This window comes from Microtus pennsylvanicus, chromosome 5, assembly GCF_037038515.1.
Source record: "Microtus pennsylvanicus isolate mMicPen1 chromosome 5, mMicPen1.hap1, whole genome shotgun sequence".
In the NCBI taxonomy this organism is placed as follows: Eukaryota; Metazoa; Chordata; class Mammalia; order Rodentia; family Cricetidae; genus Microtus; species Microtus pennsylvanicus.
In genome coordinates this window covers 119,312,481-119,326,766 of record NC_134583.1, presented here as the reverse complement: position 1 = coordinate 119,326,766, position 14,286 = coordinate 119,312,481, and the positions used below count along the sequence as shown (strand labels likewise).

At 41.6% G+C, this 14,286-nt stretch overlaps 1 protein-coding gene across 1 annotated transcript in view; it reads right to left on the bottom strand.

Moving 5' to 3' along the window:
* The window catches only part of Cc2d2b (coiled-coil and C2 domain containing 2B), a 78,882-nt gene extending 66,257 nt beyond the window's left edge, over positions 1-12,625 (bottom strand). The window contains exons 1-5 of the mRNA XM_075975089.1: positions 12,584-12,625; positions 7,405-7,462; positions 6,408-6,472; positions 5,650-5,715; positions 2,500-2,583 (exon numbers count right to left, since the gene is read on the bottom strand). Coding sequence (XP_075831204.1) covers positions 2,500-2,583; positions 5,650-5,715; positions 6,408-6,472; positions 7,405-7,462; positions 12,584-12,625 — 315 coding nt within the window. The remainder of the gene's footprint in view (positions 1-2,499; positions 2,584-5,649; positions 5,716-6,407; positions 6,473-7,404; positions 7,463-12,583) is intronic.
* Positions 12,626-14,286: the final 1,661 nt, after the last annotated feature.

Below are 14,286 nucleotides of genomic sequence, written 5' to 3'. Positions count from 1 at the left end.
CTTTCAATTCTGAAAATGTACATTTAGGGTAAGTAATAAAATAGAACCACAGAATCATTTTTTATTTTTGTTTGCTTGTTTTTTGAGATAGAGATTCAGGACGTTGCTCTGGTCAGTCCAGAACTCACTATGTAGTTCACACTGGCCTAAAATAAAACATGATCTCTCTGCTTTGGTCCTCTCAACAGCTGCTGAGCTGCATATGCATCCAAAGTGTGGTCCAGCACCCCTGGCTCACGGAAGTCTTGTGACTACAGACCCTTACCTGGTCTTTGATCAACCCTAACAAATTTTTGAAAGTATTTTGGAGTTGGGGACTCAGCAAGTTCTCTTTTCATTAACGATGAACTGGGTTTCTGATGACATCTTTCAGTCACAGTTTTTGTTGTTTTTCTCTCAGCCTTCTACCTCATTTCCCCTCCCAGCATCAACATGAAGGACAGTTAACCACCACCCCGGCTTGTCTACCATCATTCCCCACTTCCTACCTTGTTTTTTTGAAATCACAGAAATATTTTATATCTGGATATCTTCGAGGAAGGTCTTTAGAATTCAAACAAGGTATGATACCAACAAGCAGAAGCAAGATTTTTTTTTTTCCGGGGATCTCCACACAGAGGAGCTCCTTAAATATTCTTACCACCAGCTAAGAAGGGTTCTCTGCCCCAGCTGGTGTTCCCATGCCAGTGTTCCTCTGCTCCACTGGGGGCACAGCCAGCGTTCTCAATCCTGATGTCTGAGTACAGTGGGCTCTCCAGTGTGGACCCTGATGATGGCCCCTGACCTACAGGCATCTTTGAGAGTCTCATATAACCTGTCTTTGTTTTCAGCTTGGGTCAGGCTACAATCTTAACTCAATAAGCCCTATATTTCTAACTCTTTCTCACTTAGTCTAATCCAACTGCTGTCCCAGGTCATCACCTCCCTGGTCTTCAGTGTGCCGCGCACAGCGGAATACTCCTCCTGCTGTCAGCTGCTGGGTGACAGGGAGGCTAAGCTCAGAAGATCCAAACGTAGACGGACACGTGAGCACTGTGTGACAAGAGGAGACGCTGTCCTTGACTGTCTCCAAGGAGCATCCCTCCCTGGCTGTGGAGAGATGAACAGAACCCGCTGAGAGCATCCTCAGACTTCACCCTGAGAGCATGGATTAGGTTGGACCACCCACCTTTCTCTCAGCAGGAAGGGGTCATACTCAAATTTGGCCTCCTGAAAAGTAGATTTCTTCTCTATCTGACAGGAATGGTGGCTTCCCACGGCCTTCCATCAGGAAGATAGGTTTCCAAGATAACCCCATTCTTCTAACCTGGACCCCAGCATGCCCAGCCAGGCCCATGGCCCCACCCTTTGCTGGCTTCTTTCATACTTGCTCTATGAGAAGAAAAGTGCACCTGGCTCCTGTACTCTGCTGGATGGGATGAGCAGGGACAGAAGTTTCTCCTTTCCCAGAAAATACTACCCCTTAGCCTATATCTTAAGATGCTGGAAGGTCAGCTGGCTTAGTATTTAAGATCTTGGAAGGACTGAAAAATATCTTTTTTATATTCAAATATTGGTTGAGTACCTAATATGTTCCAGGAAGAAAATAAGTAGATGACAACATCTACATTGGGCAGTACTAAGACTTATGGAGAAAAACATATCGGGGGAAGGGCTGGGTGGGCTGGGACTATTATTTTAGATACGACTTTCAGGCTCAGTATCTTCCATCAGACACCCAAAGGTAGTGAAGGATACAACATGAAGAAAAGACAGGACCTTCCAAGGTGAGGGTGCACGCCTGCAATCTTAACACTCAGGAGGCTGAGTAGGAGGGTTCAGAGCTCCAGGCCAACCTGGGTTACAGGGAAAGACCCTGTCCCAAAACAAAACACAGTACACACACACACACACACACACACACACACACACACACACACGAGAGGGGTGGGGGATGTTGTGAGATATTTGATTACACTGTGTAAAGATGCCACTGTGATTGGTTTAACAAAACGCTAAATGGCCAATAGCTAGGCAGGAGATATAGGTGGGAATTCCAGACAGAAAGAGCTCTGGGAAGAAGAAAAGAAGAGTTGCCAGCTGGACGCAGAGGAAGCAGGGCATGAGGAATGAGAAGTAAAAGCCATGGGCCACGTGGAAGCACATAGATTAATAGAAATGATTTAAGTTATAATAAATAAATATAAATAAATATATAATAAATATAAATAAATGTTATAAATATAGTATAATATAAATAAATATAAATAAGTAAATATTATATATAATATAAATAAATATAAATAATAAATAAATAAAGTTAGAAACAAGCCTAAACTAAGACTGAGCTTTCATAACTAATAAGAAATCTCTGTGTTGTTATTTGGAAGCTGGCTGGTGGGACAGAGAAAGACTCATTATAAATGGATACATCTCCTGTCCAGCTCTGTCATCCTATGCCTTTAATAAATTGCTGGTTTGGGGGAGAGTAAGGATGTAAAATAGAAAAACAAATTCAACCTGCTGAGCAGATCGCCTCACGACTGAGTCTTCTTCCCCACTCAGGATAAAAAACGAGAGACCTTCATCCAGCAAGACTTCAGTCTGGGGGTTAAACATCATCAGACAAGTGTTTAGTGAAATGGATACATGCATTGTCTACATTCAAGGTGAGAAACACTTCCCTAATAGGGCAGATGGCAGCTTAGTATATAAATAGAGACTGCTCCTATGTTCCCAGCCACCCAGACCTGAATAATCACACAGGAACTCTACTGATTACAACACTGTTTGGCCAGTGGTTCGGGCTTCTTAATAACTAACTCTTACAACTTAAATTAACCCATTTCTATTAATCTGTGTATCGCCACGAGGCTGTGGCTTACCTAAGGTTCTGGTGTCTGTCTCTTTCAGCAGCTACATGGCGTCTCTCTGACTCTGCCTACTCTCTCTATGTATCTCTTCCAGCCTGCCATAGGCCGGAGCAGCTTTATTCATTAACCAATAAAAGCAACACATATATAAAAGGACATCCCACATCATTAGTAGAAAACATGGACCAACAGAGCAGCTATTTTATCAGCTCACACCACTTAGCTGTGATTCATAACTTACCTTTACCTCTTTGCTTTTTTAAGTGTTTTGGTAACTATAGTAAGAACCAAAGTAGAGTAAAGCCAAAATCCCCTTCTCTACCCTCTCATGTTGACCCGAATAGTTAGAGGATTATTTCACAGTTTAATCAAAAGGCTGCTCCATGTCAGTGCTCCAATTTTCACATGTTCTAATGACATATGCTCACACACCCACATGCCTTGCCATCCTATTCCCACAATATTGAGTGGCATATCCTTAGTTACAGACCTAATTCATAAATAAATCCTCTTTTGTCCATGCTCCAAATTCAGATCCTTTGGAATACAAATCATACCACTTCTTTCTCATGCATATTTATTGCCTTAAGAGAGGGTTAGAGGGACTCAATTCCATGAAAAAAAGTCACACTAGAAATCAAAGAATTTAAAAACACATGAAATGTGGAAATTTACCTTGTATTTTGTTTATATCTAGAATTTAGCCTCCACTTGCTCATACAAGCTGTCCCATTGTCTCTGCTTATCACCAGCTTCCTGAACACATAAACTTGTATTGAGTGTGGAAATTCTTATTTTATTATATTTTTATTTTATTATTATTGAAGCATGATTAATAAAAACTCAGAGACAGATATTGGGATTTAACCTGAAGTCCAGAAAGGCAAGGCAGCCAGCCACTGGCTCTTTAATATCTATCTCTGGGTTTTTATTATTCGTGCTTTTCTTGGTGCCCAATGTGGGGGTATGAATTCACAAAAAATAAAATAAAAACCGTTTTCTTGAGGTTTTTACCCACTGCCACAGGCCAGAGCCAGATCTAACCCTAGCCAGCTGGGTCAGAGAAAAACTGAACCCACCTTACATCTATCCCATCTTAGCTTCCTCACCTGAACAGGCTTCACACGCCACAGGGTTGTAACAAAAAATATGGCTCCCACCAGCACCTCCAACATGAAGCTAGACTCTCAAAAAATTAAGGATCAGGGTGGACCCAGCTGCCAAAGATGTAGATTTAATCCCAAAACTTGGTAAGCAGAGGTAGAGGCAGAAGCAGGCAGATCTCTGTGAATTCAAGGCCAGTCTGATCTACAGAGTGAGTTCCATGACAGCCAAAGATACAAAGAGAAATCCTGTCTTAAAAAAAAAAGTAAAAAAATAAAATAAATAAGAGGTTTTTTTTTAAGCCAAGTAAAGATGGAAAATACACAGAAAGTCTGGATACTGTATGCTATTGTGTTGTCTTTGAGTTGTTTGACCACTGAGGAAGGAGCAACAGCTGCTAAAAGACATTTGATTATAAATGCTGCTGGAGCCGGGCGGTGGTGGCACACGCCTTTAATCCCAGCACTTGGGAGGCAGAGGCAGGCGGATCTCTGTGAGTTCGAGACCAGCCTGGTCTACAAGAGCTAGTTCCAGGACAGGCTCCAAAACCACAGAGAAACCCTGTCTCGAAAAAAAACCAAAATAAATAAATAAATAAATAAATAAATAAATAAATAAATAAATGCTGGATTGATCCAACCTATATATTTTGAAAATGCCTTGACTTTAAAATTTAAGTCAAAATATATGTTACTTTGGAGAAGAGGGTTTGCTTTTGTCCTCTCAGGAAATGAGAGGCTGTGGATTCATTCTGGGTTAAGAAAAATAGGGGTTAATCAAGAAAGACCCCTGAAAAATCTCCAATAGGAGCAGACGGCCTAGGTGATCCAAAGTTTTAGAGCACCTCTGTTGCAGTTTCCTCTGAGTTCTACATCCAGAACAGCTTCAAGACTGCTGGCTGAGATGATCCAGGCTCACAGAATACTCCAGTCAGGACTTGATCATAACCCTAATTTTTCTTTGGGTTCCCATAAGATTATCAACACCCCAATCAGCAGGAAGTATCCTAGAAAACTATGCCCACATTCCCATAAAATGATTATGATGCATGTCTTTGTTTAGTGTGTTGGTTACAAGTTGTTATGGATAATGGCCATGAAAAAAGCTAAACGAAGGAAATTAGATTCAAGGTTCTTGTTTTGAAAAGAAAAGGGGGGATATAGATATGACAGGATAAAACGGTAGATTATTGAATCTGCTCTGAAAAGCTTAGTTTTCAGTCACAAGCTGCCAGCTGAGTGGCTACCAGGGACATTACAGTCACTGCCCCCATTTCTGCCTTGCTTCTTCAGGCTTCCCATGACCACTTTCCCCTCATGTGCCCCCGGTGGGTCCCTAACCCCTTGCCATCTGGAGCTGCCCAGTTCATGAGGTGCCATCTGCTCAAGAAAATTCTGTGAAATGTTAACGTGCTTACGTTTATCTTTTTAATAACATCTTATATAATGTATCAGGACAAGAAGTAATGCCATGTGGGAAGAGTGATTGCAGGTGGGCATGGGGGTTCTTTTATGGGACAATACAGATGGCCTAAAACTGGGTTGTGGTGTTGATCACACAGGTCTATAGTTTAACTAAAAGATTTTGCATTGCATGCTAAAAACAGACAATTTTTTTGTTGTGTAAAATACACCTCCATAAAGATGTTTTTTGTTTTTTTAATAAAAAGCATTTTTCAAAAACAGTTATTCACCTTAGACCATTGATGAATCTTTGTATCAGTGAACAGCTGAGCTGAGGACTTTTCACCTTGACTGATCTGAAACACAAAATTTTACAAAAAACAAGCATAGGAGACCATGTAAGTCTTCGGCACAAAATGAATAAAAATAAGAATCCCTCACTGTTTTTCTAAAGTGTGTTTATGTATATATACATGTAAACATTTATTTACTGAAATGTCATATGTAATTACTATGACCAGAATGGCTTCTCTTGGTTTAGGTTTTAAAATCACAGTGGGTGTGTGCTGACTGGTCTTATGTTAACTCAACATAAGCTAGAGTTATCTGAAAGGAGGGAACCGCAACTGAGAAAATGCCTCCATATGATCCAGCTGTAAGGCATTTTCTTAACTAGTGATGGGGGGGGGGCAACCCAGTGTGGGGGATGCTATCCCTGGATCCGTGGTCCTGTGTTCTATAAGAAAGCGGGCTGAGCAAGCCATGGAGAGCAGGACAATAAGCAGAACCCCTTCATGGCCTCTGCATCAGCTCCTGCCTCCAGGTTCCTGCCCTGCTGGAGTTCATAGCCTGACTTCCTTAGATGAGGAACAGTGATGTGGATGTGTAGCCAAATAAACTCCTTCCTCCCAAACTTGCTTTTTGTTCATGGCGTTTTGTCACGGCAATAGAAACCCTAACTAAGACATTAAAAATAAGGTTTATTATAACCCGTGTTCCCCTAAAAACGGTCATTCTAAAAACAGGAGAAAGCAATTAAAAGCATTACCTTAGCATTTTTTAGTTTTTCTCTTACTTTGCCTCTCAGTGTCTCTGTTATGCTTCGATTTTCTTCTGCATCTAAATCAAGACACGAATGTTACATAGAGTTCACACGATTTTATTACAATTAATCAGTGGTAAGAGCAAAAGTACTCACTGCACATCTTTGCACCTGCGCCTAACCATCCTGATGAGCAGGAAGAAAAGGCCAGGGTCCCACAGGCACTCAGAACCCTATGTCCCTTGCCCTTTCTCACGGGGAACAGTTTTATCTGTGGCAGATTGTTTTTTTTTTTTTTTGGTAACTTTCCCTTCGTCACCTTCTTTTGCTTCTTCAGATATCAGCCAGAGTCTTTCTTGTATACAAGCAAAACATAAAACAGCTCAGACAAAGAACCTTTGGGGTTTCCTTGATAGAAAAAAAAATCCCTTGAGAACACTTCTATTCCATATAGAATGCTCTGAGGTATGAACCAATGTTGAAGACAGGTTGTTATTATTATCATCATCATTATTACGGAAGAATGGACTCTGAAAGGAAGTGTACGCACACCAAGCCATTTGTTACTTTCTACAGCTAGTAGGATGTTCTGAGAAAGACAATGGTGTACACTTCTGAATACAATGTAAAGAAAAAGGGAAGATGAGTTAGTTGGTCATGTTCCCTTGCAGTTCGCTTTTCCTCCTCTTCCTGTTGAGCTGTGAAAGTAGGAATAGGTGGTAGGAATAGAGCTAAGTCACAGGAGATCTTCTGCACCCACACATATTTAAGGTCTAACCCAGCCTCAGACACCAGCGAATCCTCCACGTATACAGCTAAGATGGAGAGAATGGAGCATCAGGAGTTCAGTTTCTAGCTAGTTCCTTGAGCCCATCCTATGTTATATAGGAATTCTAGTTTATGTTTACACTCTAGAATCCTGAAGCTCTAGGCTGGGAACAATCATTTATGTCTTTAAAACTAAAAGTCAAGGCTGTTAGAGTGTAGCACACTTATGGAGAACCTTTTGAGAGATGCCTGTCCGTCATTTCTTCTGTACCGCTGTACGCTGCTCCTGACATCTGCTGGGGAAAGCAGGGAAGGTTAGACGGCATCTGGCAGTTATTGAACAGCCTTCCTATGATGTCAATCAACCTTCCAGACATCATCTCCTGTTAGATATCAATTCATATTCTTCATCTACTCAAACTTGAATCTTTTTTAGTAACCTATATGAATTCTTTATATATGATTGATCTTAAAATTAAGTAACTGCTACCTGTAATATCAGGAAAACTTTAAATGACAAAATCTGACCGAGACTTAGTTCTTTGTGCTTACATACTGCCAGCCTCATGTTTCTTCTGGAAAAGTCTGATTAAATTACACACATACAAAAGTACCTTAAAAACCCAGCATTATACCAGTGTCACGGCTTGAGGATTTCTCTGTAGTGTCTGACACACACATATCTTCCTTCTGAAAACTATGTTGCCTTCTATTCTTAACTACTTTCTCCCTAGTATCTTCAGTGGCCACAATGTTCCCCGTTGCAGAAAGTGTACTCGAGGCTTGGGTGGTATACTCCATGGCCTCTCAAATATGTGTCCTTAGCTCTGACTTCCCTCCCAAACATCAGAAACCATTCCAGCTGCCTAACAATAGGAGGAACTGAGTGTCATCATTCAAAGTTCAGTGTGTTAAGATTTGTAGTTGCTCAAAGTTCAATCTCCTAAAGCAACTGTTCTCGCACTGTGGTGGTATGGAGTGAGAGCTGGTTTTAAATTTTAATTTCGAGATATATTATTATATATCTTGTAATTTATTACATACTCTTGAAAAAGCAGTTGTACCTGCTGACCAAAACAGTTGTGAAGCTGGAGTGGGGAAAAGTAAAAAAGATGTTTATTAGCTTCACAATTACACTAAAAACACGGATTCGGGAGCTGGTGAGATGGCTCAGTGGGTGAAGGTGCTGGTCACCAGTGCTGGCGACCTGAATGCTATCCCTGGGACCCACATGATAGAACAAGAGTCCTAATGCCCACAATTGTCATCCAACCTCCACAGGTGTTCTATGGCATGAGTGTGTATGCATGGACACACACACACACACATACAGACACACACACACATACACACATACACACACACACACACACAAGTAAATGTAATAAAAAGATTAAGATTGGACTCAGGTTGAAAATCGGCGCAGGCTATCAACATGATCGTGGTTTGAAAAAATTAATATAACAAGAATCTAGTCAATGGACTTTACAAAATCTGCCAGTGATTCCTGTATCACAGTTAAAACTCCTGGATGATGTCACCATGAGCTGATATGTCCGTTCTCACTAGCCACCAACGCCATCGTCAAGACAGCTAAAGATACCACGATAGTGACCTGGAATTGACGATAGAACACCGACCTCGGCAAGAGATTGGTCGAGGGAGATCTAGCTTTAATTTCCAACAATTTTGTCAAACACTCCTCAGCGGGAAGGGTGTTCTGAGCTAACTTGTTTGGATTAAGGAGACCGGCACCCCTCCTCCCATCTACAAAGCTAGCGTTAACAGACAGCCGAGGGAAGGAGGGAGCAGCATGCATCCCGACTAGAGGAAATGCTGTCAGGAATATCTTCTACTTCGTTGCTTGTCTTCACCTTATATTTGGAGTTTTAATTACTGCTTTTGATTTTCAGCCATTTAGTTGTTTTTAGCTCCATAAAGCCTTAGCAGATTCAAAAGGATCAAAGTGATTTCTTGTATCAAGTCATAGAATGAAACTTGCGATTGACAGCAGCTGAAATCCTAGAAATTACAAACGCTTGGAGACTGAACTGTCTCTCGAAGAAACAGTGCATCCTTGAAGAAATCGAGGAAGAAACGTAAAAGTTCCAAAAGTCAAAGGAAAATAGAAGCGCAGCTCATCCAAAGCCCCAGGCAGTGGTTCTCAACCTTCCTAGTGCTGCGACCCTTTAATACAATTCCTCCTGTTGTGGTGACCAGAACCATAAAATTATTTGTGTTGCTACTTCATCACTGTAATTTTGCTACTGTTATGAATTATAATATAAAATCTATGGTTTCTGATGGCCTTAGGTGACCCCTGTGAAGGGTCCATTTGACCCTAAGGGGTCATGACCCACAGGTCGAGGGCCATTGCTCTGGGAGATGACTAAGAAAGAGTTACAGGTACAAAGACTTTTACAACGAGAATCCCCAAATAAAAAATATGATGACTTACTTCAAGGTCTTAGGGAAACACGCTAGAAATTAATAAAATGAAGACTAAAAGAACAACATGTAGAATCAATCACAAAAGGAGTTGATTCTTTGGAAAAATAAGCCAGCCTGATAAGCCCTCCAGTGGTTAATCTTGGCTGTCAACTTGAAGGAAACCGAGATTAAGCAGGAGACACACCTGTTGGGCAGGTCTTTGAGGGTGTTTTCCGGAAGAATTAACTGAGGGGAAGACTCTTCTCAAAAGTGAGTGGTACCTCCCAGCAGCAGCCCAGGAACAAGATGAAATGGTCCAAAGTCACAGCGTTTGCTTCTCTCCTTGCTGGTGACGTCTGCCCTGGCTGCTGTCACAACTGCTACTACCGTGGCTGACGTCAGAACCCAGTCTCCTTAGTCTCCCAGTGTGGACTCAGGACTCAGGTATAAACCCATACAGCTGGAGTTGCCCAATTTTTGAAAAAGGTGTCAAAACATACATTGCAAGAAAGGCATCTTCAACCAATGATGCTGGGAAAACTATGTCCATGTATAGGACAATTCACATCTCCTCTCTTGTACAAAAATCAACTCCGAGTGGATCAAAGACTTTAGTGTAACTTTTAAACTGCTAGACACGCATGCCTTTAATCCCAGCATTCGGGAGGCAGAGGCAGGCAGATCTCTGTGAGTTCGAGACCAGCCTGGTCTACAAGAGCTAGTTCCAGGACAGGCTCCAAAGCTGCAAAGAAACCCTATCTCGGAAAACCAAAATAAATAAATAAATAAATAACAATAAACTGCTAGACAAATTGATCGGCTTTTTGAAAAAAACATGAACAAACATTTCAAGATGTGAGTGTAGGCAGAGACTCTGAAAAGGACTCCGTCAGGAAAGAAAAGGATCATAATTGGCAAATGGGATTGTGTGAAATGCAAAAGCTGCTATACTGCAAAGAAAACAACTGGCAGGAGACGGAGACGGCTTAGAGGCTGTGAAGAACTGCAAAAAAGAAACACCACTGTTGCAGGAGGTCCTCCCGCTCCTCCAACCTATAGCTGCTGAGATACCAGCCCATTGGGGCGTGGTCTCTCTCCCTTTAAAAAAAGAGGCCACTTCCCTCTTCTCGCTCTCTTCACTTCCTACTCCGCCAGCGACTAGACTCCCTTCCTGGTTGCAAAGAGGGCTGTTGTCTGGGACGGTGATCTGTAAGTTTTTTCCCCTTTAAATAAATATCACCCTATTAATCATAATCCCAAACTGGTATGGCATTGTTTGTGACTTACGCCTTCACACCACCCCCAGTCATTCCACCAAGAGGCTTAGTGCCTGTGGAGATGTGAAGGAAAATAGCCCTCCAAAGGGAGTGGCACTATTAGGAGGTGTGGCCTTGTTGAATGAAGTGTGTCACTGTGGGAGCGGGCTGTGAGGTCTCTTTTGCTCAAGCTTCCCTCAGTGATAGTCAACTTCCTGTTACCTCTGGAGTCAAGACTTAGGACTCTAAGCTTCAGCACCATGTCTGCCTGCATGCTGCCATGCTCCCCATCCGGATGATAATGGACTGAATGTAATGATCTGTTCTGTCCCTTTAAGAGACAAGCCACGCCCACTCCCCCCTCCTGTGCGCTGAGGCAGGCAGATCTTCCTTCCTGTTTGCAGCCTGAGTCTCTTCCTTTTCTGTCTCCCCCTCAAAGAGGCAGCTTCTGCTTCTCTCCACTTCTGCTCTTCTCCCCCGCTGCTCTCTCTCTTTTCTCCCATTTTCTTCCATAACCCACTAAATAAATACATAGCCTCACTCTGCATGGCGTGCCCATCCATGTCTCTGTCTCTCGCCTGCTGCCACATGGCTGCCTGGGACAGAGACCTGTGGCATGGTCTTGTGGTGTTCCCATCTGTCTGTCTCTCCTCGTGGCCTCCTGCAGTCACTCGGGGAACTGCGCTAGTCCCTGCCTAGGACTGGGTGCTCTCGGGACCCACTGCCCACTGTTGCCACTGGGACCTGCAGCGTTTCTGCTGCTGTAGCCGTCCGAGATCCGCAGCATTTTAACTAATCCATTACACTGAACCTCTAAAACTGCAAACAAGCCACCTCAACTAAATGTTTTCTTTATAAGATTTGACATGGTCATGCTGTCTCTTCACAGCAATAAAAAACCTAACCAAGACAGTGTACTAAACAGCTCTCAAAAGAAGCAACGTGAGTGGCCAATCAATACCTGGAAAGGTGCTCAAAACTCTCAGCCACCAGGGAAATGTAAATTAAAACTGGTGTGAGATTCTATATCATTCCTGTCAGAATGGCCATCATGAAGAGAACAAACATGAATTCGGGCTGTGAGCATGTGAAGAAAGAGGAACTCATACATGCACTGGTGGGAATCTAAACTGGGGCTGCCACTAGGAAAACAGTATGCAGCCTCTTCAGAAAAACTGAAGCTGCAACGATAATACAATTCAGCTATACTATTCCTAAACATAGACTCAAGTCAACATATCAAGGGTATTTAGAGCCAGCCATGGTGGCACACACTTATAATCCCAACACTCAGGAGGCAGAGGCAGGAGGATCTTTGTAAATTCAAGGCCAACCTGATCTACAAAAGAGAGTTCCAGAACATCAGGGTGACAAACACCTTGTCTCAAAACACAAAACCAAAACCAAAGATTCTTGCACATTTATGCTTATTGCTGTATATTATACATGATAGGTAAGAAATGACCCCCAGTAGATGAACTCATAAGATGAATTCCCACTGCCTGGGAGGAAGCAGGAGATGCTTTTAATGACCTCTATAAACCCATTTTCTCTCCAGTGCTATTATATTCAAACTGTTTACAAACTATTTAAGGATCATAATGTATAACAAGATACCACAAAAGCAACTGAATGCAAATGAACACTGTTTTTAGGAAAACATGCCTCTTGGTAAAATGCTACAAAACTTGTTTTTTAAAAGCCCTCAAAATCCCATTAATACTTTACCTTTTTAAAAATCTTTTCTCTTCTCTTTGAGATCTTTTTCATGATGACTCTTTTATTTTCACTTTCTAAATAAGTAAGAATGAGAAACTATGTTATTAAAACCAGACTATTGTGACAGGATTGAAAACACGCTGGAGAGATGGCTCAGTGGTCAAGAGTACTAGCTGCTCTTCCACAGGACCAAGGTTTGATTTCCCAGCACCCACACGGCAGCTCACAACTGCCTATAACTCCAGTCTCAGGGCATCCAGGACCCCGTTCTATTCTCCCTGGCAACATATGCACATGGTCCATAAGACATACATGCAAGCAACATGCACATACACATTAAAAACAAAAGAAATGGCATTTGAAAGTACAAAAAGACACAAAAAACAAGATGAAAAATATTGTCATTTTTCTCTCTCTATATGTAATACTTAACATTATATATGTGTATCATATATAGTATATATTATATATGTAATACTTAACATTTTTTTATTCTTTAGTAGAAATTTCAGTAAATGCCTGACGTGTAGCAATATTCTCTGATAAAACTTTATATCTTGGAAGGAAGACCCTTAAAGCACCCAATGTTTTAAAGGGAAGTTAAAACATTGCATGGAAGCTCATTAAAACTTTGGATTTAGGCAACTGGAAAACTTTAGGAAGTCCCTGAAACTTAGCAGAAGCACTAGCTCCCTGACACCTTTCAGGCTTATGTAAGTGTAAGGACTGCAGAGAGGTACCCTCCAACTTGTCTAACAAGTTGTACAGTATGCTCCAGGTTTCCAGCTTTCATGAGATGTTACCCATTTTGGGGTGAACTTTTGGTGATGCATCTGCATTCGAGTCATTTTGAGCCTGTAAGTACCCCAGAAATTCATTGGCTCACTAAGTTAGATATTGCTGGTATCCTTACTTTGGTCTGTCATCAATTCCCTATCTGAGATAAAATCACATTTCACCAGGAAGAGTGTCACACAACAAGGGCACTCCTGGGTTGTGTCCAAAGGAATATAAGCTGGCATATTAACAGAGATATGTTCACATCCATTTACTGTAGCACTATTCACAATACCCAACATATGGACCATCAATGTCCATCAACAGATGGATAAATAATGTGACATACCTCTGTATCCATCTATCCATCCAACCATCCAATAGAATTTTATGTAGTCATAAAGAAAAATAAAATTATCTCTCTCAGGGGAAAAATTACTGGAACTGAAGATTATGATACTAAGCAAAATAACCCAGACTCTGAAAGATATGTTCTCTCATATGCAGAATCAATCTACTTATGATATGAAAATGAACAGAGATATTGAGGGAGAAGAAAGCTATCAAATGAAAATTGTCAGGATCAAGAGAGAATAATGAAGGGAAAAAGAAAGACAAATGACACATTTTCTAACACACGCACATGCACATGTGTGCACACACGCACGTGCACACACAGAGAAAGACATTGCATGAAAGTAGAAAGGGTAGGGCATGGTGCTGTAGGTCTTTAACATCAGTGCTCTGGAGACAGAAGACTGTGAATCTCTATGTACTTAAGGCCAGTCCTGTCTACATGGCAAGTTACAGCCAGTCAAGACAACACAATGAAACTCAGCCTCAAAAATCTAAGAAATGTTTTAAAAGCAGAAAGGGGAAGGAAGGAGACTCTTTGGGGCGAGGGGGCGGGGTCAGACAAGTGAACGGTAGTAATG